The 26,966-nt window shown below is 51.6% G+C and overlaps 1 protein-coding gene across 7 annotated transcripts in view; it reads right to left on the reverse strand.

Annotated features, from left to right (window-relative positions):
• SAMD11 (sterile alpha motif domain containing 11) overlaps positions 1–26,966 on the reverse strand; it is a 158,919-nt gene that overhangs the window by 70,586 nt on the left and 61,367 nt on the right. For all 7 annotated transcript variants that reach the window (XM_068158313.1, XM_068158311.1, XM_068158310.1 and 4 more), the window contains 2 exons: positions 23,083–23,133; positions 441–565 (listed from right to left, as the gene is read on the reverse strand). In XM_068158313.1, the coding sequence (XP_068014414.1) occupies positions 441–565; positions 23,083–23,133 (176 nt within the window). The remainder of the gene's footprint in view (positions 1–440; positions 566–23,082; positions 23,134–26,966) is intronic.

A 26,966-nucleotide genomic window follows, 5' to 3' on the forward strand; every position in this document is an offset into this window, starting at 1 on the left:
CACCAAGGAGCTGGCAGGCAGAGAGGCAGCTCAGGGAACCTCTGATTAATGAAATTACAAATCAAACCATGCTCTCTGCAAGGCCTTTCTGCTTCGCTTGACACCAACCCCGGGGACATTTCACTTCTTTGCTGGCGCAAGCTCCTTTGCCAGCAGTTTAACACAGACCACTAGATTGGAGAACAACAGAGGGCTGAGATCTCCAAAGGACTTTTAACATCACCATGAAATCCTTTCCATGTTCAGCTTTCAGACAGAATATTAAAAGCCTTCGTCGAGCTCGCTCCAAAGAAAGCGCAACGCAACCAGGCAGAGGGAGGGAGAAAGAACGCCACAAACCCAACAAACTGCTGAGAACACAACAAATGGATGAGGGAAGTGAAAGAGAGAGGAGAGAAGCCAACAAACCCGAAGCAGCAGGACCTGCTCCAGCTGCTTACCTGCTGCTCCCAAGCCCACGTCGATGCTGCTCCTCTTGAATTCACAGCGGCTCTGGGTCTCTGGCATAACGAGCTGCCGGCTCTGATGCAGGTTGGAGATGATAGTGGAGAGGTCGTTATCACGGCTGCAACAGAGCAGAAAAAGCACCAAGTTAAGGAAATCCTATTTGCCACCACAGCACTGATGTGTGTGTGTCTGTGGTGTGTGTGTGCATGCACAGGATTCTTTTGTTTGCCCCCCGACACAGCTGTATTTCAAGCGACAATTTCCCCCCCCCACACCCCCACCCCCCAACGCCTCCTACCCATCGGGTTCCTAGGTAACCTCCTCTAGTTTTGGGGAGCTAAGCACTTCCCAAACAGTGCTCTCATTTCCCATCAAAGGGCTCTGCAGCTGCCACAGCTCCTGATTTTCAGTTTTGCCAGATATAACTTGCGTGGGCCAGGACTTACATCTCAGATGGAAAAACTGAAAGTGTAGGAATTGGCAGATTCTGCTCCAGAATTAATAGGAAACTTGAACTGAAGGAGCTGATAGTTTTCAATCAGTTGCCACCCTTCTATTCTTGAACAACAAGTGTGAAGTTTTTTCCCCATTCCATCACTGCTGGACCACAGAAGTCCCTTTTATTCACTTGAGTCATAGTTTTCTCTGGGTTTTTCTTTTTCCTTAAAGACAAAGCCACCAGCAGCAGCGTGGCTCAGAGCTGAGGGGACAGATTCTCACTAACAAAACTCATTTTCAGCTCTTCACTCTAAGAGATCCTGAAACAATGCTCTCTTCCTTCTGGAGAAAAGGATACACAGAATAAACCAGGTTGGAAGAGACCTTCAAGATCATCGTGTCCAACCCATCAACCAATCCAACACCACCCAAACAGCTAACCCATGGCACCAAGCACCCCATCAAGTCTCCTCCTGAACACCTCCAGTGATGGTGACTCCACCACCTCCCCAGGCAGCCCATTCCAATGGGCAATCACTCTCTCTGTATAGAACTTCTTCCTAACATCCAACCTAATCCATTAGAATAGAATAGAATTAACCAGGTTGGAAAAGACCTCAGAGATCAAGTCCAACCTATCACCCAGCACCATCTCATCAACTAAACCATGGCACCAAGTGCCTCATCCAGGCTCTTCCTAAACACCTCCAGGGATGGGGACTCCACCACCTCCCTGGGCAGCACATCCCAGTGGCCAATCTCTCTGGGAAGAACTTTCTCCTCCCCTCCAGCCTAAACCTCCCCTGGCACAGCTTGAGATTGTGTCCTCTTGTTTTGGTGCTGCTTGCCTGGGAGAAGAGCCCAACCCCCACCTGGCTCCAACCTCCCTTCAGGGAGTTGGAGAGAGCAAAAAGGTCTCCCCTGAGCCTCCTCTTTTCCAGGCTAAGCAACCCCAGCTCCCTCAGCCTCTCCTCCTAGGGCTTGTGCTCTTCAAGTCCAACTGAACCTCCCCTGGCACATGTTGAGACTGTGTCCTCTTGTTCTGGTGCTGCTTGCCTGGGAGAACAGACCAACCCCCACCTGCCCACAACCTCCCTTCAGGTAGCTGTAGAGAGCAGTAAGGTCTCCCCTGAGGAGCAGTTCAGCATTATTTTGCCTGCTCCCCTGGCATCAGCTTTGCTGCTAAATAGGCTAAGTTTAGTCTTTGTTTTCCCCCCCTTTACCTCTTTCTTCTCTGAAGGGGGAGAACACAAAATAGACATTGACTGTGGCAGATACTGCAGTTCAGCTGGCAAATGTTTTTGCTTGCAAACCCTTTCTCCACTTGCAAAATATTTCTGAATAAAGGAGGTACAAACACTGAAGAGGGAGAAGAAGCTGAAAACATTGACACCAGGCTGAATGAAGTGCTGGAATCTCTCTGCCTTTTTGTTGGCACTACATCCTTCCAGGACAAGGTGCTTGCCCCAAGCTAAAATGTGGCAACTTTCCTTCCTTCCATTTGGAAAGAGGGGGAGATGACAGCCAGGAGAACTGGAGACACTCACAAATAAATAGCAGATATCAGAAACCTTGCCCTCCCTTCCCACAGCCACAGCCTCTACTCCTATCCCCATCCCTCCCAACCTCTACTCACGTGACAAAGAGCACCCACACCGTGCTGTGGGGACACACAGCTCATCACCACCACCACCTCAGTGTCCTCACCTGGGACCAGCAGAACTACCCAGAGGGTGCATTAGCTGCAGAATTACCTAGCAATGATCTTCCTTTAAATATCCCCCACCTCTTATCCCCCCTCACCCCCACCTCCTCCCCACCTGCTGCACCCCCCACCCCCCCCCCGGCTGCCAGCACCAGCCCCAGGAGCAGATCTGCTCAGATGCTGCAGAGAGCCCATCCCTGGTGCAGGAGCAGGGCTAATCTGTCGTCTAGCTCCCGGCTAATCAGATAAGTTTATGACAGAAAGTCTTTAGACAGAGGTACTTTCAGCGGCCGTCTGGCTCCAGATTTTCACAGGATGCGAGCAGACAAACCCAGACTCTCGTTTCAGCAGCTGCTGGCATCTTCCCTGCTGCTTCCCCCCCCACATACCCCACACCCAACCCAACCACTGAGCCAGGATGCTGGGATCCCAAAGCCTCTGAGCACCCAGTGTGCATCTTCCTCCGCTAAACCAGTTCAGATTCCTCCTTATGCAAGCAGAAGGCTAATTACTTAAGCAAGCCCACAGGTGAGTGGGAAGCCCATTTCTCCTGTGCCAAGCAGTTTTGGGTCTTATCCTCTTTTAGCTGCCACCTTTAAGATGCATTATGCAAACATTTTGGTGTCTTAAGTCATTTATGGGATTAATGTGAAGTGATTATCAGTTCTTTTTAATCATGCCAATCAATAACTGGATGTCAGGGACAGAGGACAAATGCAGATAAACGCTGCCATCAGCACAACGCCGGGGAAAGGGCGGAGGAGAGGAGCCAGGAGTGCAGGGGGAGAAAGGCAGGGAGTAGGAAGAGAAAAATGGGATAATTACATCTTTGCATTTGCACAGTGCCTTGCATCCCAATCGAGCCCAGAGCACCTCTGATGTGTAAACAGGTTAAGAGAGCTGGGAGAAGGAATTGTTTCGCCCACCACTGAAAAGGCAGCTGCCTCTCCCTCCTGCTGAGGAGCAGAGCAGCTCCCTGACTTGACTTCGTTCTGCAAAACACAGGAGCAAGGGGAGAGCACACAGACACAGCCCACCAGAGCTGAAGCCAGGGGCCCTAGGTGGAAGGAAACATCACCCTGCCAGAAGTGCTGTTTTCCTTCCCACTAAAACCCTGTGTCTTCAAGAGATTTCACAGGCTTTGAACATGAGAATCATCCTTCACACAAAGGTGCATTAGCAAGTCGTGGCTCTACTCATGAGTAGATTACCACAGGGCTGAGAGGTGCTCCACAGGCTCTGAATCCAACTCAAGTCTACCCACACAAGCAGGCAGGATCCCAGGAAAACATGACTTTGCTGGAATACTTCTGCAGAAGGCAAACTGAACACCAAGGTGACATTCAGAGGAAAAGGCAGAAAAAAACAACCCCAAAAGACTACAGGGATAAAGCAAACAGGCTGAGACAGCTTTTAACACATCAAACTGTCCCCAAGAGTTGTTCCCTCTGCCTCAGTGCATGGGAGGTTTGAAGCAGAGGTTGCTTTGTCGTTCCAGCCTTGTCCTACGCACGGCACAAAGGGCTCCGAGCTGCAGCTCAGTCTTAGCAGGAGAAAACAGAGAGGGGATGTGAAGCAGAGCTGCTCAGGAGAAGCTGAGCTACCTTCCTGCAGAGGTGAAGACCTCCTGCATTTTTTAATGCCAAACTGACCCCAGCAAATGTAGCTCCACACAGCTACAGCCAGAAGCTGTGAGGACCCTTTAACAAGGGCCACACTTGGAAGGGACTCTGTGGAGTATCCTTCCCTGCAGGGATTCCAACCCCACCTGGACATTGTGAACCTGGGGAACCTGCTCTGGGCGACCCCTGCCTTAGCAGGAGGGTTGGAGGATCGTTTCCTAGCTTCTAATGTCTCCTGAATGTCTTCTCTTACAGAGAGTGCTCCATCCTCAACACCCATCCTAACTCCATGGCTCCAGAGACGCTCGGTGCAGGCCAAGCACAGCAGCTCTCACTGCACAGCTGCCACTCTGCTTTGCAGACATCCTTGCCAGCAGAACTGGCACACAGGAGGTTCCACCCACACAGAAGCAAAAAACTCTTCACTTTGAGGGTGGCAGAGCACTGGAACAGGCTGCCCAGAGAGGTTGTGGGGTCTCTCTGGAGGCATTCCAAACCCACCTGGATATGTTCCTGTGTGATTTACTCTAGGGGATCCTGCTCTAGATGATCTTTTGAGGTCTCTTCCAACCCCCAAAACTCTGTGATTCTGTGTCTAGGTGATCACAGAGGACCCTTCCAAACCCCACCATTCCTTGATTCTCTCACTGAAGATCCTTCCCTCACAGGGAATAGAACAGACAGAAGGCTACCCAAGCTTGCAGGAGCCCAGGTCAAGCTCCAGAACATGTATCTTGGGGATACCAATATACACAACATGGTTGTGGTGCTGAGGGACATGGTTTAGGGGTAGTGGTGAGATTGGGAGCTCCAGGTAAGTGGTTGGACTCAATGGTCTCTTCCAGGTCTCGAAGGTCTCTTCCAACCTCAACACTTCTATGTGGTTGTACCTAATGCTTGGCTGCTTGGTCTGGCACAGCAACTAACACACAACTGAAGGCAGGGACAAGGGAATCATAGAATCAGTAAGGGTGGAAAAGACCTCAGAGATCAGCAAGTCCAACCTATCACCCAGCACCTCCTGACAGCTAAACCATGGCTCCAAGTGCCACATCCAATCCCCTCTTCAACACCTCCAGGCATGGGGACTGCACCACCTCCCTGGGCAGCACATCCCAATGGCCAACAACTCTTTCTGTGAAAAAGTTCTTCCTAACAGCCAGCCTAAACTTCCCCTGGCACAGCTTGAGACTGTGTCCTCCTGTTCTGCTGCTGCTTGCCTGGGAGAAGAGACCAACTCCCACCTGGCTACAACCTCCCTTCAGGGAGTTGGAGAGAGCAAGAAGGTCTCCCCTGAGCCTCCTCTTCTGCAGGCTAAGCAACCCCAGCTCCCTCAGCCTCTCTACAACTCTTGCTCTCTCCAACTCCCTGAAGGGAGGTTGTAGCCAGGTGGGAGTTGGTCTCTTCTCCCAGGCAAGCAGCACCAGAACAAGAGGACACAGCCTCAAGCTGTGCCAGGGGAGGGTAAGGCTGGAGGTTAGGAAGAAATTCTACACAGAGTGATTGCCCATTGGAATGTGCTGCCTGGGGAGGTGGTGGAGTCACCATCACTGGAGGTGTTTAGGAGGAGACTTGACAGGGTGCTTGGCTGCATGGTTTAGTTGGTTAGGTGGTGTTGGATGATAGGTTGGACACAATGATCTTGAAGGTCTCTTCCAACCTGGTTTATTCTACTCTATTCTCTCCTCACAGGGCTGTGCTCCAGACCTCTCCCCAGCCTCATTGCCCTTCTCAGGACACATGCCAGCAGGGGCACAACTCCTGCATGACCTCAGTGGGAAGGAGCCTGCACGAAGGAGCCTGGAGAAGACCAGTCCTCCCCAGGCAGAGGCTCCCCCACGCGTGCGCCGAAGCCACTAATTCCACCCAGGTGCTCACTTGCAGCCCCAGCAGGGCAGAGTCAAGCGCTGCCTCTCCCTTTGTCTTGCCTCCCAGGCTCTGCTGGGTGGCTGCTAATGCAGGCAGGGCTGGGCCCTGCAGTGCCACATGCACACACAATCAGATTAGAGGTCTGATCCCTTCCAGGAGCATAATATTATATTTTAAAAACCGGATTAGAGAGAAGGGGGCTTGAGCGAGATACAGATCTCCTGAAAGGTCAAGGAGGAGACAAATAGCCTTCTGTAGGGCTGCAGGTTGCCATGGCAACATCCAGTTTGCATGGGGTTTGGTAATTAATGGTTTGGGGACCTGCAGTAACACAGGTATGCTTCCAGGCAGCTGGGGAGCATCTTCTGAGGCACTCCCGTCTCGGAGCAGCAAGTTCTGCTCTGGCAGTGAAATGAAGGGTAGAAAATGGGAGTTCTTGCTGTCAGGGGAACCTGCTTTAGCAGGGGGTTGGACTGGGTGATCTCCAGAGGTCCCTTCCAACCCCTCTCACGTTGGGATTCTGGGATTTGAGGGCACGTGGCTGGCTGGCCACAGCCAATTTGCTTTCAAGCTGGGAAGTGTCACTCAGTGCCACTGACAGTCCCCATGAGATCTTCCTGAACATTCCTCACCATGAGAGCAGGGAGACACTGGAATCATCTCCCAAGGGAAGCAGTGGATTCCCCTGCAGTGGGTGGTTTTAAGCCTCAGCCTGCCAGGGGGCTGGGCCAGCTCAGTGCAACTCTGCTATCACCTAGACAGGTTGGAGCAGATGATCCTAGGGGACCCTTCCAACCTGGCATCCTGTGGTGGTTCTGATACTTGGGGCTCAGGGTGATGGAAGCCCTGACCACAAGGCATTTTCTTCAGGTATTTTGCTATTTGGGTGGCAAAGTCTTAGAAAAGAGCTTGCAGCACTACAAGAGCCTCCACTTCAAACCCCAGTGCACATCCACCCTAAATCCCCAAGGCTAACATCCACCCTGCCCTCTGCCTGAGCAATGAATCTAAGCATGTCTAGCGAAGATAAGCCCCTGTTGCTGCTCCCTCTCACAGCTGATGTGCTGCTGCTCTCATTCTCTCTTTGAATCCACTGTCCTGCTTTGGCCACATCAGTGAGCAGCTGTGGAGGGGAGTAAAAGGTTAACACACCAAAAGGCTCTCATGTGGCAAAGAAGTGTGTGATGACTGCTGATAACGAAGTGAGATCCCATCTTCACCAAGATGTCCCTCCCTGCTAAGAAATAAGCTTCAGTGGTTGAAGCCTCACCCCTGGAAGTGTTTAAGACCAGGCTGGAGGAGGCTTTTGAGCAACCTGGGCCAATGGTAGAGGGGCTGAAAGTTGATTATCTTTAAGGTCCAACTGAAGCCATTCTATGAAAGGTAGCAGCTACTCAGCAGCACTGTAGCCCTCTAGGCCCAGTCTGCAGCTTTGAGAACAGCTGCAAGTGCCAGAGACCTTGTCATGAGCCTCATGAGGGAGACAATTCAACAAGGAGTAAAGCTGGCAGTGGGGATGTGTGCTTGTTGGATACTGTGCTGCACACAGCATGGGAGAAGCAGGCCTCCCACCAGAGATGCCATGCATCATCTATCCTGCAGCCTTTTCAGTGGACAAACCAGCAAGGCAAAGAAGGTCCTAGGCTATTGCAAGCTGCTTTCCACCCAACAGGATTCCTGTTCTGCCACTGGGCTCTGTCCTGCTGCCAAAGGCAACAGCTGGCCAAGTGGCTGGATATTATCATGGCTTGGGCAATTTTCAAATCCTCATGAAAAGAAGGCAGAGGAGCAGCAGATCCACTCACCAGGGGTGCAGGGAAGCTGTGGGAAGGGTTTTGCCTAAGCCACAGCCAAGTCAGCAGCTCACTGGTGCACCCCAACTCAGGCCAAGCATGCTGCAAGCAGCAACTGCAAAGCTTTAAGTCCAAATGGTTCCTTTACCTGGATGCTACACAAAAAGGAAGCTGCTCTCTAAACCTAATGGCCACCTGCCCTTGGAAGCTGTCTCTGCCCACACCTGACCTGTCACAGTGGCAAGCACAGCAAAGTACAGCACAGCAAAGGAGGTTTGTGCTGTAGGTTCCACACCAACAACAAAGCCTTGCTCATCCCAAAGCCTCACCCCCAAACCCAATGAACATTGGTGCAGCCATCTGGGAGTGTAGTCAGGACAGCATGGGTACCTCTGCAGCTCTGATGGTCCAGAATTCCCTGTCACATCCCAGTGCCCTGAGAAGCCTGCTCTGCAAAGCAGCAATGAGATGCACTAATAACTAATGGCTGCAAAAATTACCACTGGAGGAAAACACAACCACCTTGCTAATGTCTCCATGAATGTCTTGATTGCTGCACTGTCTATGTTTAATGGAACTAACTGGGTCCTCTGTCTCCTCCCAAAGCTGGTTGCTCTGATGAGACTTTCTGTAATGGCAGCATAATGGTCCACCAGTGGTCATTTGATAGCTGCTGCCAGGAAAAGGCACTCAGGAGGGAGAGGCAGTCACAGCAGCTGGTGGTCTCTGCCTGGGACAAGATGCCACAGCCATGCATTGACTCACTGGTGGAGTCCACCCAGAAGCACCTGCAGGACAGCAGCTCAACAGCAGCGCTGGCATCTCCGGCACAGGCTGCAGGAGCAACATCATCTGGTCTGGCTATGAGCCACCAGCTGGGCTCAAGGAAGAAGTCTATCACAGGGACTGCCACTGAACTGTCAGGTTTGCTAACTGTGGCCATCCCTTGGGATGCACAAATGAATCAGGAGCAAGCCCTTTCAGGGGAGCTGTGGTGAGCAGACATGCAGCAGTCCTCTCTGACTGACTTCTGGGAACAATCATCTGGGGTTGGTTTTTTTTTGAGCAACATCTGCACCATAAGCCTCTGACTGACAGTGCTTGAAGCCAGAAGTTATTGCTGCAAGGCCCCTTCTGGTCTTGTCTTGTCCTCTGGTCCTCACACTGACCAGAATTTGAACCCTCACTTCAGTCACTCCCCCTCAGTTGCAAATATCCAACCACCAACCCCGTCCCTTCCACCTGCAGAGAGTCACTTTCCCAGCCGGCTTCCGGAGCCAGCCCTGCCAGCACGCTCAGCACACAGTGACTTCCAGAGGAGACCAGACAAATGGGGCAGACACCTCAGTCTCTTGGCCCCTGAAGTGCTGGTAAGCAGAGAGATGCTGCCAAAAGCCTGAGCTGCCCTGCCCCTGCAGCACACCTGAGTGGAGCTGTACCACCCTCGGGAGGTGACAACTTCCACTGCTGCTGAACCCAAGCCGGATCCAGACTGGGAGCAGTACCTCTTAAATGTGTTTCATTTACAGACATTAGCAGCAACTGCATCTTTAACAAGGAGAAGGATGAGGAGGCTAATGGATGGAGACAATTAACCAAAATATAAATCAGTGTCAGAGCCTCTGCATCTAGCAGAGGCAGCCAGGCGCCCGCAGGCTCCAGTGCCTCTTGCACCACGCTGCTCAAAGTGACTGCAAAGAGTGACTGCAGAGAGGGGGAGGGAGAGGGGAAGCAGAAAATTTGGCCAAAATTATGTTCAAGAGTGGCTGCCTCCCCTCCCCCACCCTGTCTGCTGCAAAATAAGGAGGCAGCAGCAACGGTGGCCTCAGCACAAACGCCATGCCCCATCCTCCTCGCAGGCTGAGCCAGAGGGAGCCCTGCACGCCTCTTGGAGATTGGCCATCCTGCTGGCACCTCTGCCCATGCCCCTGAGCTGCAAAAATCACAGACAGCAACCTTTCAGTGTGCTCAGTGCCAGGCATACAGAAGAGCAGCTCACTCTGCAGAGGAGGTATTTCACCTGTGGTGCAGCACCACTCAGCAGTACCCAAAAACAACCCCCCCCACCACCCAGCAAGGCTGCTCCAGCTCCAGTGGTTAGAATATTTAGCATGAATTTGAAACTCAAGCTGTTGTTTTTCTGCTCCAATTTCCTGGCCAGACTTTGCTGGCATGGCAGTTAACCACTTTGTGCTGCTGTTCTCCACACACACACACACACACAGGGGGATGAACAGGGGCACCGTGTGAGTGGGAGGCATTAGACACCAAGAAGCAACCTGGTACACTTCAGCAATAGGAGTTCCAGATATATCTGAGCTAAAAGAAGAGGGAGTGATATTCTCAGCAGGCACAGAAAACTGCAAGACAGTTAGCTGAGGAAATGGTGAATTAATTTAGCACCAAACTGGGGTAAAGCCTTTCCCCAATTCTTCATCTAATCAAATCAAAGGTAAACTTGGGGGGGGGAAAACCCAGTCCAAAAGGCAGGCAGGCAAAGCAGGAGGCTGATGCCAGGTCTGGAAGAGAGTGAGAGCCTCAGAAATGCAGCAGGGGGAGAAATAAAACTGAACTAAAATATTTCTTTTTAACTATGTTTCCCTGGCTCTGCATCCCCTTAACGATCACACAGTAAGTGCAGAGATGATATTAAATTCTCCTGATCAATACAGCTGCCATCAGCCTGGCCCAACCCCCTGCCCCTCCCCACCATAAAGAACAAGAAATCCAATATGCAAAAGGAGGAATGTCAGGGCTGGCAGAAGGAAGAAGAGACAAGGACATTGATTGAGGTAGGGCAAGGGGAGAGCAGCAAAGGTGTGTGCCCCATGCCTCCTCCTGGGAGGATCCTGCTCCTTCCTCGCTCTCAGCCTGACTGCACAGAAGTCCACCTCAAGAGTCTGTTTTGGTGGTACCCCCTGCTCAGCTTAACAGATCCACAGCCACTGTTTACCCTGCAGTGACTTCCTTCTGCACCCAATCCAGCCAGGAACCTGCCTGGCCAGGTGGACACAGCAGGAATGATGATGGAAGCACAGAACTGTTGCAGTTAGAGAGGACCTCTAAGATCACAGAGTCTAACCACCAACCCAACACCACTGTGCCCACTGACCACATCCCCAGGTTTGAACACCTCCAGGATGGGGACTCCACCACCTCCCAGGGCAGCCTGTTCCAGTGCCTGACCACTCCTGCAGAACAGAAACTTTCCCCAGTCTCCAACCTAAGCCTCCCCTGGTGCAACCTGAGGCCACTTCCTCTCATCCCATTGCTATGTACTTGGGAAAAAGAGACCAACACCTACCTTGCTCCAACCTCCTTTCAGAGAGCTGTAGAGAGTGAAGTCTGCCCTCAGCCTCCTTGTCTCCAGGCTAAACAACCCCACTTCCTTCAGCTGTTCCTCATAATATTTGTTCTCCACAACCTTCAGCTGCTCCTCATCAGCTTTGTCCTTCAGACCCCTCAGCTGCTCCTCATCAGCTTTGTCCTTCAGACCCCTCAGCTGCTCCTCATCAGCTTTGTCCTTCAGACCCCTCAGCTGCTCCTCATCAGCTTTGTTCTCCAGCCCCTTCAGCTGCTCCTCATGAGATCTGTTCTCTAGACCCTTCACCAGCTTTGCTGCCCTTCCTAAAGCCAAGAGCACTTTGAATGCCAGGGGACTTTGCACCTCCAGGGAGATGACAACATTGCCAGGACCTGCAGAAATGCTTTGGTTTTCTTCCCCTCTTCTCTATCAACCTCCTCTCCCTTCTCCTCACCACCTCCCCAAAAGCCAAGCTTCTGGTGCCTGGATCAAACCAGTGTCACCACCAGGCTCTTGTCAGAGTCATTTAGCACCAGGCAGACAGTGTGGCTCAGGGCTACCCCAACTGGAGCACACACCCAGGGAGAGGACCAGCATGTAAATCAGCCAGCAACTATGTGAAGGGAATAATGAGCTTTTTATGGAAGCCATTAAAAGGAAAACCCAGATTGGGCTATAAATACTGCTGCATCATTACAGCTCTGAGAAACAACCTTATGTAACAGCACAGCTCTGGAGGGATGGCAGCACTGGGGTCAACCAACCACTCAAAGGCTCTCCTGGGTCTTTTTTAGTTAGCTTTTGGGGGGTGTGTTGTTTTTTGAAGCCCAGAACAAACCTGGGCCCTGATCTCCAAAGGAATATGTGCACTCCAGCCCCTGGGAAACATAAAGACACCTTCTGTCTCCCTGCTATGTGTAAAGCTGGGGCTCATTGAAAGGACCCAGAAAGACAAGAGATGAGCTTGGGAGTGCTGCTTCAAGACCTGTCCATATCTCCCACATGAAATGCCACCACTATCACTGCTTCTCCCTCCACCTGCAGTGTCCAGCCACTGTGGGCTGTTTAATCACACATGCATTGATTCTTAAGCCCCAGAAGGGACTCTTCTCTCTACCTTGCCTGACCTCCTGCACACAACCTGTCAGGAGCTCACCCTCTTGTGCTCCCAGTTAATAATGGCTGCTCAGAATGACAAACCTGTGCCTGTGCCCAGCAGGGAGCAAAGAGAAACCCTCCAGCTCCAAAGCCCAGCCACACTGAATGGAGTGCTCTGGGTGGAGAAGCAGCTGTGTTACTCCCAAGGGTTGATGAATCCTCTCAGCTTCTCCCTTACTACTAGGGGGAGCTTTCCCAGCCAGAAGTGAAAAAAACCCAAAAGCACATTTCACAAGGTGGCCATTCTGACTCCCTGCAGCACCTCACCAGCACAGGAGTAACCATCCTCCTGCCTGGCAAAGCCTGAGAGTCATCCTGGGGATAAGAAACTGTGCAGAAGAACTTTCTCCTCTGCATGTCTTGGCTTGCCCTGGCATGGCCTTTGAGTGCCAGAGGTCCTTGAGCAGCCAGGCAAGGTCACTGCCCCTGACACTCCCAGGCAGTAAAACCTAGGGTCACTGAGTCAGCAGAAAGAGAGGAGGGATGTGGATCAGGGAAAGCTCCCAGCTCAGACCGCTCAAGGGCTCTTCTCCCCCCTCCCTCACTCCTGCTTACCACCTTGCACACAGCTCAAACCATCATCTCCCTCAGCACACAGCCAATACCTTCCCTCTCAGGCTGGTGGTGAACAGAAGAACCAGAGCAGGATAAGACATAAAGCTGGGCACAGGAGGATTTGGGTCAAGGATTTGAAGGCTCTGATCAGGTGTCTAATAGAGAAGTGGATGGGGCTGGGAGGGGGGTGCAGGGGGCAGCAGCAGAGTTTGCTGCACTGTTAAACAATAGGCAGCATGACCTGCTGACAGGCTGTGTCACTTTTCCATCAGAGACAGGCAGATAAGCCCCAGGCAAAGAAGCTGGATGCAAGCAAGCATATGTATGAGCAGCTCTGAGGAGCAGAGGGGCTGCCTCCTTCCTCCAGACCTCTCTGTGCCTTACCTCCTCTCCAGGTCGTCTCTGGTGTAAGCCGGGTAGCCTCAGCTCCTCTGAACTGCCACAGGGCACATTGCTGGGAGGCAAGCTGCCTGCTGATGCACTTGCTGGCTCCTTCTCCTTATCTCCCAAACTCACCTCTAGCTTCCCTATTTGCTGCAGAAACCTGGACCCTGCATCTACCTGGTGACTGACAGCACTTTGATGAAATCTTGCTGTTGTTTTCCCCTCAGAAGGGCATGAGACCCAGTACAACCAGCTGGCAAGAAGCCTGAAGGTCCCTTACAGACTCTTTCCTCCCATCTGCAATTTCTTCTTAGTGCAGATATGCATCCAACTACACCCAGGAGCAGCTGCACCACAAACTCACCCCAGTTCAGAAGGCTCTTCCCTAATGGTCCCTAATGGTCCATCTTCATTGGCTCATCTGCCACAACCACTGCAAGTGCCTGCACAGTTTTCCTCTGAACATCCATCACCCCCCCCACACTATTGATCAGCCCCTCCCCATGCACAGGCTGCAGCTCACCTTGGCCACTAATGAAAGAAGTTTCACTAAGAGAACAATGGAAGCAACCACAGCAAGCAGAAATGCAGCAGGAGGGTTGGATGTCACAAGTATTGTGAGTCAAGACACCTTGGAGCTTCCCCATCCTGCCCTTCCACTCCCTCCTCACCACACAAACCTTGCAAGTCAACCCCCAGTACTCCCTGCTTCACAGAGCCCTTCCTCATCCCAGAGCATCAGAATCTCTCTCCCTTTGCCTTTCCACCACCTTCCCAGTGGCTCAGTGTGCTCCCAGGTGAATCTCCAAACCCCCCTCTCTCAGATTTCCAGCTGGTCAGTAGCAGCCACCTAACCATCCCTGCTTACCCCAAGTCCCTTGGTCTCCCATGCTGGTCTCCAAACTCCTCCCAAAGAAAAAAGAAACACTTCTCAAACTCCCTTCCTTGCCAGAACCCAAGGCACACCCAACCTCACCCTCTAAGATAAGCAGCTGCTCCCACTGCATGCCTGCAAGTGCAGGGAAGGGCCAAAGGATTCTTCAACCCACAGCAGCAGGCAGCCTGGAGGTCCTGATTTCCATAGAATCAATAAGGTTGGAAAAGACCTCAGAGATCAGCAAGTCCCACCCAGCACCCAACACCTCCTGACAACTCAACCATGGCTCCAAGTGCCACATCCAATCCCCTCTTGAACACCTCCAGGGATGGGGACTCCACCACCTCCCCGGGCAGCGCATCCCAGTGGCCAATCTCTCTTGCTGGGAAGAACTTTCTCCTCCCCTCCAGCCTAAACCTCCTCTGGTGCAGCTTGAGACTGTGTCCTCTTGTTCTGGTGCTGCTTGCCTGGGAGAAGAGACCAACCCCCACCTGGCTACAACCTCCCTTCAGGGAGTTGTAGAGAGCAAGAAGGTCTCCCCTGAGCCTCCTCTTCTCCAGGCTAAGCAACCCCAGCTCCCTCAGCCTCTCCTCACAGGGCTTGTGCCTGACACAAGGCTCCTGCCACATTTTTGGGGCACATTTTAGCAGCTCTACAACCAGTGGGGCTTGTCCTGCTGACATGCAGAGCGTTCCCTGAAGTTTTGGGCTTGCCTGGATGCTGCATTCCAATGTGCCTCAGTAACAAGCCAAATCAAACTGTTTTGCTCAGCCAATGAAAGGGAGATGTCACTGACACACAGCTGCTGTGCCTAATGGATGGAAGGCCTCTTTAAATATCCCAAATTCTCCTCATTTTCTCAATTCATTAAGCAGCCTGCTTTGAACTGATGAAATATTAAAAGTGCTCAGATGAGCCATTTGAAATGGGTGACAGGGTGGAAGTTCAGGCAGTGAACAGTGGGAAGTGATGATCCACAGGAATCATTCATATCCAGGGTACTAAGGACAAGGCATATTTGAATCCTTTCCATTGCACAACAGGGTGTGAAGAGGGAGGTCAGCAAGCCTCCTGCTCCAAAAACAGACCCCTTGAAGTTTGGATCCAACACACAATCTAAAAGCAGAAGGATGATTCTCTTTTCAGTGGCTGTGTGCTGCTGAAATGCTTCCCCCAAAACCCCAAGCAAGCTGATCACAGAACCACAGGATGTTAGGGCTTAGAAGGGACCTCCAGAGATCATCAAGCCCAAAGCAGGATCACCCAGGGCAGGCCACACAGGGAACACATCCAGGTGGGTCTTGAAAGTCTCCAGGGAAGGAGACTCCACAACCTCTCAGGGCAGCCTGCTCCAGGGCTGCAGCACTCCCACAAGAAGGAAGTTTCTCCTCATGTGGAGATGGAACCTCCTGGGTTCTAGCTTGTACCCACTGTTCCTTGTCCCATCACTGGGTACCACAGAAAAGAGCCTGGCACCTTCATCCTGACACCCACTCCTCAGACATTTACAGACATTGGTAAGATCCCCTCTCAGCCTTCTCCTCTCCAGGCTACACAGCCCCAGGGCTCTCAGGCTTTCCCCATAGGAGAAGAGAATGTTCAAGTCCCACAAACATCCTCACGACTCTCCACTGGACTCTCTCCAGCAGATCCCTTATGTCTATCTCAAATATATCTCAAGGTCTTAAGATGCCTTCACAGGCCTGGTTTATCCAGAATCAGGTAGTGATAGGACTAGGGGGAATGGAATGAAGCTGGAGGGGGGTAGATTCAGGCTGGAGGTGAGGAGGAAGTTCTTCCCCATGAGAGTGGTGAAGCCCTGGAATGGGTTGTCCAGGGAGGTGGTTGAGGCTCTGTCCCTGGAGGTGTTTAAGCCCAGGCTGGATGAGGCTCTGGCCAGGCTGATCTAGTGTGGGGTGTCCCTGCCCATGGCAGGGGGGTTGGAACTGGATGATCCTTGTGGTCCCTTCCAACCCTGACTGATACTATGATACTATGATACTATGAATCTCCCCAGTTGCCCTCCAAAAGGTCCACTGCAGCCCCCTCCCACAACAGGTGACCATAGTGATGACCAGAGATGACCATGCACATGAAGAGGCTGCCCAGGGCAGTGGTGGAGTCCCCATCCCTGCAGGGGTTTCAAAGCCATCTGGATGTGGTGCTGAGGGCCATGGTTTAGTGGTGCCCTGGCAGCACTGGGTTAGCAGTTGGACTTGATGATCCTAAGGGTCTCTTCCAACCTGAACAACTCCATGAGTCTGTGGAACACCAGGCCCACATGTGGCAGCACCTCCCCTCTGATCTCAGTATCTACACTTTCCAACTTCACATGGATGCTTTGTGGCCGATCAAACACCAACAGAGCCAAGATTACTCTTACTTTTCACACAGAACTTGAGGCTTAGCTTCTTGGCTGAAGCTTCCCAAATGCTCTGACACAGACCAGTCTTGTTCATGGCTACCCACTACATGGATTTGCTGTGCATTTACTTTACTTCTCTTCTTCCAGCCAAACAAAAGAACACATCCATTTACTTGGGGGGCAGCTATTGTCTCAGGTCAAACAGGTATGTCACTGTTTGATGAGCAAACTGAGCTCACCCACCTGGAAAGTCTTTTCCTTCCAGCACATTGTCTCCACATAGCCAGCCCTTGACTGCCAACAGCAGTGGCATTAGCCAAGAGCTTCCTTGTATGCATTGGCTTTGCCTTCAGGAAGCATGTCCTGGTTCCCAGGTTGAACAGTGAAAAAGGGGAGAGCTCTTTGTGTATTGCACCAAAACTCTGCCTTAAGCATCCCAAAGCCACAGCAGAAATTCCACATCCCAAAGCCACAGCAGAAATGACCTGGAAGGGCTGAATTCAGCCTCGTGTTACCTAGGTGCCCTCCCCCCATATCAGTGCAGGAGTCCTGGTTTAATACACTCTGGTATTTCACTGGGATCTTCTTCAGCTATCTACAGCATCCAGCCAAGAGTCAGCTTCACAGCTGGCCTCCAAAGTCACCAAGACTCATGGAAACAGCTCTGCACACCTACATGCAGCTGGTAGCTCATCAGCCTTCTCTGCTCTGCCTTGACTCAGATAGGATAGGATAGAATGGGATGGGATGGGATGGAATGGAATGGAATGGAATGGAATGGAATGGAATGGAATGGAATGGAATGGAATGGAATGGAATGGAATGGAATGGAATGGAATAGATGAGGTTGGAAGAGACCTTTGCCTTGACTCAGATGGGCAAACCCCAGCTCATCCTGTCTGGTTCAGCTCACTATCAGCTTTTTCAGCTGGGGCTACAGCTGCAGGCCTGCTGTCTGCTGGTGTGGAGGCAGACCTCAGTGACTGACGTGGAAGGGTGAAGGCAGGTCCCCATTTGAAGGCACTCCTGTCCCTCTGCCACCGTCTGATCTTTCTGCTGTAACTCAAAGGTGCTTATCTGACAAACACCAGCTCTTTCAGCAGCAGATGCTAAAGACTGCAGGGCCTTCAGGGGTCACATCTAGCTTCCAGCTGCTAAAATCTTCTGGTGACCTTTTGGTACCTACCTCAAGTCTCCTAGATGAAAAAGCAAAAGCTTACTAGGAAAGAATAACCAACTAAACAGGCAGCCCAGCAGCCACCCTGCACCAACCCCTAAAGGGCAGAGCAGCAGGATGCTCTGGTGCCTGTGACAAGGCTACCTGCATCACACAGCAACACTTCCTGCTGAGTCAGGCTCAGCCCTGCCATGATCAGAACCATCTACTTTTCATTCCCCTCTCCTGCTTTCCTCTTCTCTCCCTGTGTATCTTTCCAAAGGAATGAGCTAAATCAATTCAGTTCCCTTTGGTTTGCTCCTCCTGTCCCATTTCCCATGTCTGTTCCCATGTCCCATTCCCATTGCAGCTGCCTCTTCCACTTAGCCTGATCTGTTCAATATCCTTTTCCTTCTTGACTAACCTCTTCCAGTCCTCCTTGACTACAGTTCTCTCAGCTGTACCACACAGCCCAAACACAAACACGGAATAAACCAGGTTAAACTCAGTTCTGGCTGGGTAAGGGTTCATGCCAGGGTTAAAACTGGACACAATACTCCAGCTGTGGCCTCACCAGGGCAGAGTAGAGACAGAGGAAGAGAACCTCCCTCAACCTGCTGGCCCTGTTCTTCTTAATGCACCCCAGGAGACCATTGCCCCTCTTGGCCATGAGGGCACATTGCTGTCTCCTGGATGACTTATTGTCCAAGGTCCTTCTCCACAGAGCTGCTTTCCAGCAAGTCAACCCTTTATTTGTACTGGAACCTGTTGTTGCTCCATGTTAAGCCACCTTTAACAGGGCAACACTAAGCAACCCCTGACCCTGGTGGAAACAGGGATGGCTTAATTGCCCTGACAGCATCTTGAAATTCTCAGGTGAGCAAAATGTTTATTCCCCCCTGAGCTGCATCACTGCATGGTATTAACATGCATGGCCTCTTATCTCTCCCTCACTCACCTCCCTGCAGCTCCCTCAAGACACCAAGTGGCAACAAGCAGAAGGAAAGAAATCCTTTTCCTCCCCAGAACTCCCTTTTTATTCCACAATTTATTTTCATGAGATGCCTTTGCCTCAGCAAGGTAATCCTGCCTGTGGTGCTGAGCAGCTGTGACTCAAGGCTGGAATCAGGGGGAGCAGAGAGCAGGCAGCTTGTGGCAGAGACCAGGCTTTAACCTGGTGTTTACCATTTCCAAATCTGACAGGCTTGTCTTGAAAGAAAAGGGGAAATGCATCCTTTGCTGAGCAGCTCTGACACACTGCAGCAAATTATTCCAGGAACAGTTTGTCCATACCTTAAAAAGGTACTTTTAAAAGGAAGACTACCTGTAAACAAAGCCTCAAACCTGTTTTAACTTCAAAGCTTAAAAGGGAAGGGAGCAAAGCACCTGGCAAAGGGAAGGAGAGATCCTAATCTTCCCTTTCAGGACAATTCCCCTCTCTCCAGCTTTTGGTTCTTTGGGTAGAGAATGATCTGTACCCAATTAAATGGCTTTTTCTATCCAGGGCACTGCAGACAGCAGTTCTCAGGTGGGTAAATCCAATGAATCCAGGTATCCTCTGACAACTTGGAAAGGAAGATCAAAGGCAAAGCTGTGACAAAGAGGCAGGTAAATTAAGATGGCAGCTCTCAGATGTGCAGGATTTACAGCAGCATGGTGACTCTGTGTGCTCATGCACGTGTGGTGCACCCTAATGATCGCCTGGCATGGGTCTGGGGTGACCTCTGCAGCTCCCATGTGCTGAATTATGCAAGTCACTGAGAACAGAAGCCAGCTTGGACACTGTGTGGAGTTTGGGGCCACTCGCTCCAGGAAGGACACTGAGGTGCTGGAAAGGGTCCACAGAAGGGCAACAAAGCTGCTGAAGGGTCTGGAGAACAGGGCTGGGGAGGAGCAGCTGAGGGAGCTGGGGGTGTGCAGCCTGGAGAAAAGGAGGCTGAGGGGAGACCTCATTGCTCTCTGCAGCTCCCTGGCTTGGAGACAGATGGGGTTTGAGCTCTTCTCCCAAGGAACCAGTAATAGGACATAGGAAACAGCTTCAAGTTGCACCAGAGGAGGTTTAGGTCAGACATGAGGAACAATTTCTTCACCAAAAGGGTTGTCAAGGCTGCCCAGGGCAGTGGTGGAGTCCCCATCCCTGGAGGACTGCAAAGCTGTGTAGAAGTGGTGCTGAGGGCCATGGTTTATTGGTGCCCTGGCAGTGCTGGGTCCATGATTTCACTCAATGCTCTTACAGGTCTCTTCCAACCCAGATGATCCTGTGATCCTATGAGCCTAAACCTTTTTTGGCACCCCATGATGCATTTTAGGTGTGCCAGATGATTCACAGAACCTGTAGCACTTGAGGCCACTTAGCTGCATACAACCTTCTTCTCTGCTGACACATAAGCACACAAACTCCTTTTGCCACACACCACAACCTGTTCTTTTCTCCCAAAACAGCTGGCTGGGGATCATTTCTGCCAGCTGCACCAACCACTGAACCATTAACCATTGAATTGTTGATCATTGGACTAACCATTGAACCTACAAAGCAAAACTTCTCCTCCCAGGAGCAACCACTCATAATTCCTCAGCTGTGGCCAGGTTCTGCACATTGGCCACAACAACCCCATGCAGTGCTACAGGCTGGGGTCAGAGTGGCTGAGAGCAGCCAGGCAGAGAGGGACCTGGGGGTGCTGGTTGATGGTAGGCTGAACATGAGCCTGCAGTGTGCCCAGGTGGCCAACAGGGCCAATGGCATCCTGGCCTGCATCAGGAGCAGTGTGGCCAGCAGGAGCAGGGAGGTCATTCTGCCCATGTACACTGCACTGGTTAGGCCACACCTTGAGTCCTGTGTCCAGTTCTGGGCTCCTCAGTTTAGGAAGGAGGTTGACTTGCTGGAACAAGTCCAGAGAAGGGCAACAAAGTTGGTGAGGAGTTTGGAACACAAGCCCTGTGAGGAGAGGCTGAGGGAGCTGGGGTTGCTTAACCTAGAGAAGAGGAGGTTCAGGGGAGACCTTCTTGCTATCTACAACTACCTCAAGAGTGGTTGTAGCCAGGTGGGGGTTGGGCTCTTCTCCTAGGCAATCAGCACCAGAACAAGAGGACACAGTCCCAAGCTGTGCCAGGGGAGGTTTAGACTGGAGGTTAGGAAGAAGTTCTACACAGAGAGAGTGATTGCCCATTGGGATGTGCTGCCCAGGGAGGTGGTGGAGTCCCCATCATTGGAGGTGTTGAGGAAGAGATTTGATAGGATGCTTGGTTGCATGGTTTAGTTGATTAGGTGGTGTTGAGTGATAGGTTGGACTTGATGATCTTGAAGGTCTCTTCCAACCTGGTCTATCCTATCCTATCCTATCCTATCCTATCCTATCCTATCCTATCCTATCCTATCCTATCCTATCCTATCTTGAAGGTCTCTTCCAACCTGGTCTGGTCTGGCCTATTCTATTCCATTCCATCCCATTCCATTCCATTCCATTCCATTCCATTCCATTCCATTCCATTCCATTCCATTCCATTCCATTCCATTCCATTCCATTCCATTCCTCTGCCTAAACTAAAAGGAACAAACAGTTAAGCTAAGGAAGCCCAAGAAGTGGACTTGTTGACATCAACAAAAATCAGCCAATTCTTTGAGTCTCTGCATTTGAAGTTGAGAATTGTCTTTCACTGTTGTTTCTTTAAGGTAGGAACTCTAACCTCAAGAGGTGTTTGCACCCTTAGCTGCCACTCTGCAGGATCCTTGTCCACGTGGCTGTTAATTAAGGCTTGTGTCAGCACTTCCAAGGCAAACCTCTGCCTTTTAGAGTTTATAACTCAGCCATAAAACTCTGCTCTGGGCTGAAATTTATCATGAAAGGGGCTGCCTGGGAGGAATCCATTCTTTTGTATTTTAGAGCCCCAAAAGCTTATAAGCAACAAGGCAGGAATTTTATACCAAAGGCTGCCACAGGGGAGGGGGGAAAAAAGACTTCAGCTGGCTTTTATAGGAGTGCTGGGTGAGCTGTGCTCTCTAAACTGGCTTCCAGGCACTTACTGATCAGGGTGGTGGGTGAGGGTTTGTGTTCTTAACATCATAAATTTCAGGAATTATGGGGGTTTATGCCTCAGGGCCACAGCCTGTGCTCACTGAAACACCAGTGAATACCTCTGCCCTCCCTGGCTCTCTAATGGAGTGTGAATCAGTGGAGATTTCTCACTCTTCACTCCCCTCGTGGGGAGGCCAAGACTCCATTCACACTCCACTACTTTATTAAAGCAAGATGGATTTGTCTCTCCTGGTGCACAGTTTGGGTTAGAACCTTCACCCACCAATGCTGCCAGCAGAACAGTCCAAATTGTCCTTAAGTGGGAGGTTAGAGTGGGGATGTGTGAATGGGTCCCTGGAGGTATTGAAGAAATGTGTGGACACAGTGCTTTGGGATGTGGTCTAGTGGCCATGGTGGTGCTGAGCAACCTGGTCTAGTGAAGGTGTCCCTGCCCATGGCAGAGGGGTTGGAACTGGGTGGTCTTTAAAGCCCTTCCCAACACAAACCATTCTGTCAATCCATCAACCTGTGAATGTTTGTAACTGGCTATCTTCAATTCATCAGCTTCCACCTTCTTGGGATCTGCTACTGCAGGAAACCAGACTTTAGAACCAACACAGAGTGGTTCAGGCAATCCCCTTCTCCCAGTTCAGACTTTGATGTCATTTCTTGTACTTGTGCCTTTTAAAACACTTGGCATTTCTGAGTGGCAGCTTTTGCCTGAGCTGGCTTTGTCAGCACTCCTGCCCTGCCCTTCTGCAGCTCCAGTTCAACCCAGTCGGGCTTCAGGGTGTGAAACGCAGAGCCCTGCTGGCTCCAACCCCTGACACCCAACCCTGCAGCTGGGCACCTACATGTGTAAGCTCTTGCAGGAGCAGGGGTGTCTCAGTGGTGTCACCTTTCCCACAGCATCTGTCACCCAGTGATTCCTGTCATGTGCTCACCTTTTGAGGTAACACTGCTCTAAGCTGGCTGAGCACAACACTGTGACTCCTGAGCAACATCAGCCTGGCCTTCAATGAACCTTTCACTAATGAGATGCAGACTCTTGTGTCTCCCAGGTCAGAAAACAGAGGTCTGGGCCCCCCCAACACTGCATCCTTCCAAAAGGGAGCCAGAGTGAATATATCCAAACCAACTATGGGCTTTCTTTACAAGCCTAAGCAATTCCCTCTTCCAACAGGAAAAGGTTTCCCCCCACAGCCAACATTCCCCAGAATGAAAACACAAAAGGAAGGACATGTGGTTAAGGGGAGAAAGAGGAACAAGGGAGGAAGAAAAAAACCCACAGCACTGACAGACAGCAATGTTCATGTACAGCTAACAGCATCCACATGCCAGTAACAGATCATAAACTCTTAGCCTACCATACACAGAGGGTGCCCCAAAATGGTACCTGCAAGAGGTCTCTCGGAAGGAGATGTTCAAATCCCAGTGGGTGTGGATCCTGTTGACAAACAAACACAGAGGTCAATGGCACATGCTGAACACTGCATCTTTTAGAATACTTTATTAGAATAAACCAAACCAGGTTGGAAGAGACTTTCAAGATCATTGTGTCCAACCCATCAACCAATCCAACCCACCCAAACAGCTAACCCATGGCACCAAGCACCCCATCAAGTCTCCTTCTGAACACCTTCAATGATGGCGACTCCACCACCTCCCCAGGCAGCCCATTCCAATGGGCAATCACTCTTTCTGTATAGAACTTCTTCCTAACATCCAACCTGAACCTCCCCTGGCACAGCCTGAGACTGTGTCCTCTTGTTCTGGTACTGGCTGCCTGGGAGAAGAGACCAACCTCTGCCTGTCTACAACCTCCCTTCAGGTAGTTGTAGAGAGTGATAAGGTCACCCCTGAGTCTCCTCCTCTCCAGGCTGAGCAACCCCAGCTCCCTCAGTCTCTCCTCACAGGGCTGTGTTCCAAGCCCCTCCCCAGCTTTGTTGCTCTTCTCTGGACTCGTTCCAGCAAGTCAACCTCCTTCCTAAACTGAGGGGCCCAGAACTGGACACAGGACTCGAGGTGTGGCCTAACCAGTGCAGTGTACAGGGGCAGAATGACCTCCCTGCTCCTGCTGGCCACACTCTTCTTGATGCAGGCCAGGATGCCATTGGCCCTCTTGGCTGCCTGGGCACACTGCAGGCTCATGTTCAGCCTACCATCAACCAGCACCCCCAGGTCCCTCTCTGCCTGGCTGCTCTCCAGCCACTCTGACCCCAGCCTGTAGCACTGCCTGGGGTTGCTGTGGCCAATGTACAGAACCTGGCACTTGGATGTGCTCAATCTCATGCCGTTGGACTCTGCCCATCTGCCCAGCCTGTCCAGGTCCCTCTGCAGAGCCTCTCTACCCTCCAGCAGATCAACTCCTGCCCCCAGCTTGGTGTCGTCAGCAAATTTACTGATGATGGATCTCTTGCCACTTCAACCAGATGTGCTCCATCATGACAACCCACCCTTTGCCTTCTCAAAGTCCCTCTCCCTGGCTCTAGACAGCAGCCATGAAGTAGTTTGTGGAGTCTGGAGTGTCTGCAGCGGGACTCAGCGCAGGGAGAGACCTGCAGCAGAGCTGTACGGCGGAGAGATGACTTCTCCTTGCTGCATGCAGCCTCCCTAGTAGGTGCAGGGAGTGCAGGCTGCTGTCTCAACTAACAGGAACACGTTTGGAGGAAGCAGCAAGGGCTGTGCAGTGGCATTTTATGAGGAGAGGCCCAAAGTGCCTGCAGTGCATCCCCTCCTCCACGCCCGCCCCAGCTGTAAATAAATTATTAGCAATTTCCCACCTCGGAAATTAATTTCACATACTCTGTCACTCTGCCTGCTGACAAGCAGCAGCAGCAGATTCCAGAGGAACAATATCCTAAATTAAGACAGAGCAGCCACAGGGGTTGTTTTTCTCTTGCCTTTGGTTTTGTTAGGGGTTTTTTTTCCGCCCCCCTTCCCCTCATGCTACCGAACAGCAGCTACACCAACCCGGAGGGGCTGAGGCAGATGCTTGACCTTCTGTGGTCTGGAGTCTCCACTTGCTACCAGGGATCACTGATCTCCCCCTCATTGCCCACAGGAGGTCTGTGACCACCACTGTTTCTCCATGTCAGTGTGATTGATGAGAACCTCAGCCATCTGAGAGCAAACTGGCAAGCAAGCCCACATCCTTGCACAAACCCACTCCTCCCACAGCTCTCAGCATCTGCTGGCGCACATGCTGGGTCCTAGCTGCGTGTATAAATCAGCTCCTGCAGATGTAGGTTCCCCAAAGCATTACACAGCAGTGGCTGCAAATAACACAACCAGCAGAAGCCAGCTGCAGATCTGTGCATTTTCTGTAACCCTACAGCACCCCTGCCTCTGTCCTCAACTAGAGAAAGCAACAGTGTGAAGCTGAGGACCATCGGGCTGTACGACCATCAGGGTGAAAGATTGGGGCTGTTCAGCCTGAAGAAAAGGCTCCAGGGAGACCTAAGAGCTGCATTTCAGTATCTGAAGGGGACCTACAGGAAGGCTGGGGAAGGGCTGTTTAGAAGGGTCTGTGGTGGATTGAATGAGAGGCAGTGGTTCAAAACTGGAGCAGGGCAGATTTAGGTTGGGCATCAGGAGGAAGTTCTGCACTATGTGAGTGGTGAGACACTGGAACAGGTTGCCCAGAGATAGAATAGAATAGAATAAACCAGGTTGGAAGAGACCTTCAAGATCATCGAGTCCAACCTATCATCCAACACCGCCTAATCAACTAACCCATGGCACCAAGCACCCTGTCAAGTCTCCTCCTGAACACCTCCAGGGATGGCGACTCCACCACCTCCCCAGGCAGCCCATTCCAATGGGCAATCACTCTCTCTGTGTAAAACTGCCTCCTGACCTCCAGCCTGAACCTCCCCTGGTGCAGCCTGAGACTGTCCTCTTGTTCTGGTGCTGGCTGCCTGGGAGAAGAGACCAACCTCTGCCTGTCTACAACCTCCCTTCAGGTAGTTGTAGAGAGCAATAAGGTCACCCCTGAGTCTCCTCCTCTCCAGGCTAAGCAGCCCCAGCTCCCTCAGCCTCTCCTCACAGGGCTGTGTTCCAAGCCCCTCACCAACTTCGTTGCCCTTCTCTGGACACCTTCCAGCAAGTCAATGTCCTTCCTAAACTGAGGGGCCCAGAACTGGACACAGGACTCGAGGTGTGGCCTAACCAGTGCAGTGTAAAGGGGCAGAATGACCTCCCTGCTCCTGCTGGCCACACTGTTCTTAATGCAGGCCAGGATGCCATTGGCCCTCCTGGCCGCCTGGGCACACTGCAGGCTCATGTTCAGCCTACCATCAACCAGTACCCACAGGTCCCTCTCTGCCTGGCTGCTCTCCAGCCACTCTGCCCCCAGCCTGTAGCACTGCATGGGGTTGTTGTGGCCAATGTGCAGAGCCCAGCACTTGAATGTGTTAAATCTCATGCCGTTGGACATTCAAGGTTAGACATCATGTGGCCCTGGGCAGCCTGATGTAGTTGGAGGTATCCCTGCTGCCTGCAGGGGGGTTGGACAAGATGACCTCTGAGGGTCCCTTCCAACCCAAGGCACTCTGTGAATCTAAGAGCAGAAGCAGCCTAATCTGAAAGCTGCTGAAGCCAGAGAGAGCCTTTCTTCCCATTTGGATATGCTCTGAATTGGAGCAGAAAGCACTTAAACACGAGCAGTGAAGTCAACAGGACTCAACTCAGGTTTGAGTGTCTCCTGAAGTGCTTTCCTGAATGGCTGCTCCTGCTTCAGCCTCCTGCAGCAATCAACCAAAAGCAGCTCTCAGCACGGAAATAATTTCACATCCAAGCCGTGCTGCTGCTGCAAGTGTTACCAATGGGATGGCCTCTCTGCTGTGTCCTCCTGCAAGACTGCCTCAGAAAGGGAGTCTGGTGGCCCTCTCAGTAGTTCTTTCAGGGGATTGGTAGACCTTAGTAGAGATGAACTTACAATCATTAATGCTGGAATAACATCATCAAGTCCAACCATCAACCCAACACCACCATGCCCATTAAACCAGATCCTGCAGTGCCATGGCCACAGGTTTCTTGAACTCCTCCAGGGATGGGGACTCCACCACCTCCCTGGGCAGCCTCTTCCAATCCCTGACCACTCTTGCAGGAAAGAAATTTTTCCTCATCTCCAACCTAAACCTCCCTTGGCACAATTTCAGGCCATTTCCTCTTGTCCTATCACCTGATACTAAGGAGAAGAGACCAAGCCCCACCTCACTCCAACATCCTTTCAGGAAGTTGTAGAGAGCAATGAGGTCTCCCCAGCCTAAACCTCTC

The sequence above is a fragment of the Melanerpes formicivorus genome, unplaced genomic scaffold, assembly GCF_026170545.1.
Source record: "Melanerpes formicivorus ecotype bairdi unplaced genomic scaffold, bMelFor1.0.p_v2 SCAF_39, whole genome shotgun sequence".
Lineage (NCBI taxonomy): Eukaryota > Metazoa > Chordata > Aves > Piciformes > Picidae > Melanerpes > Melanerpes formicivorus.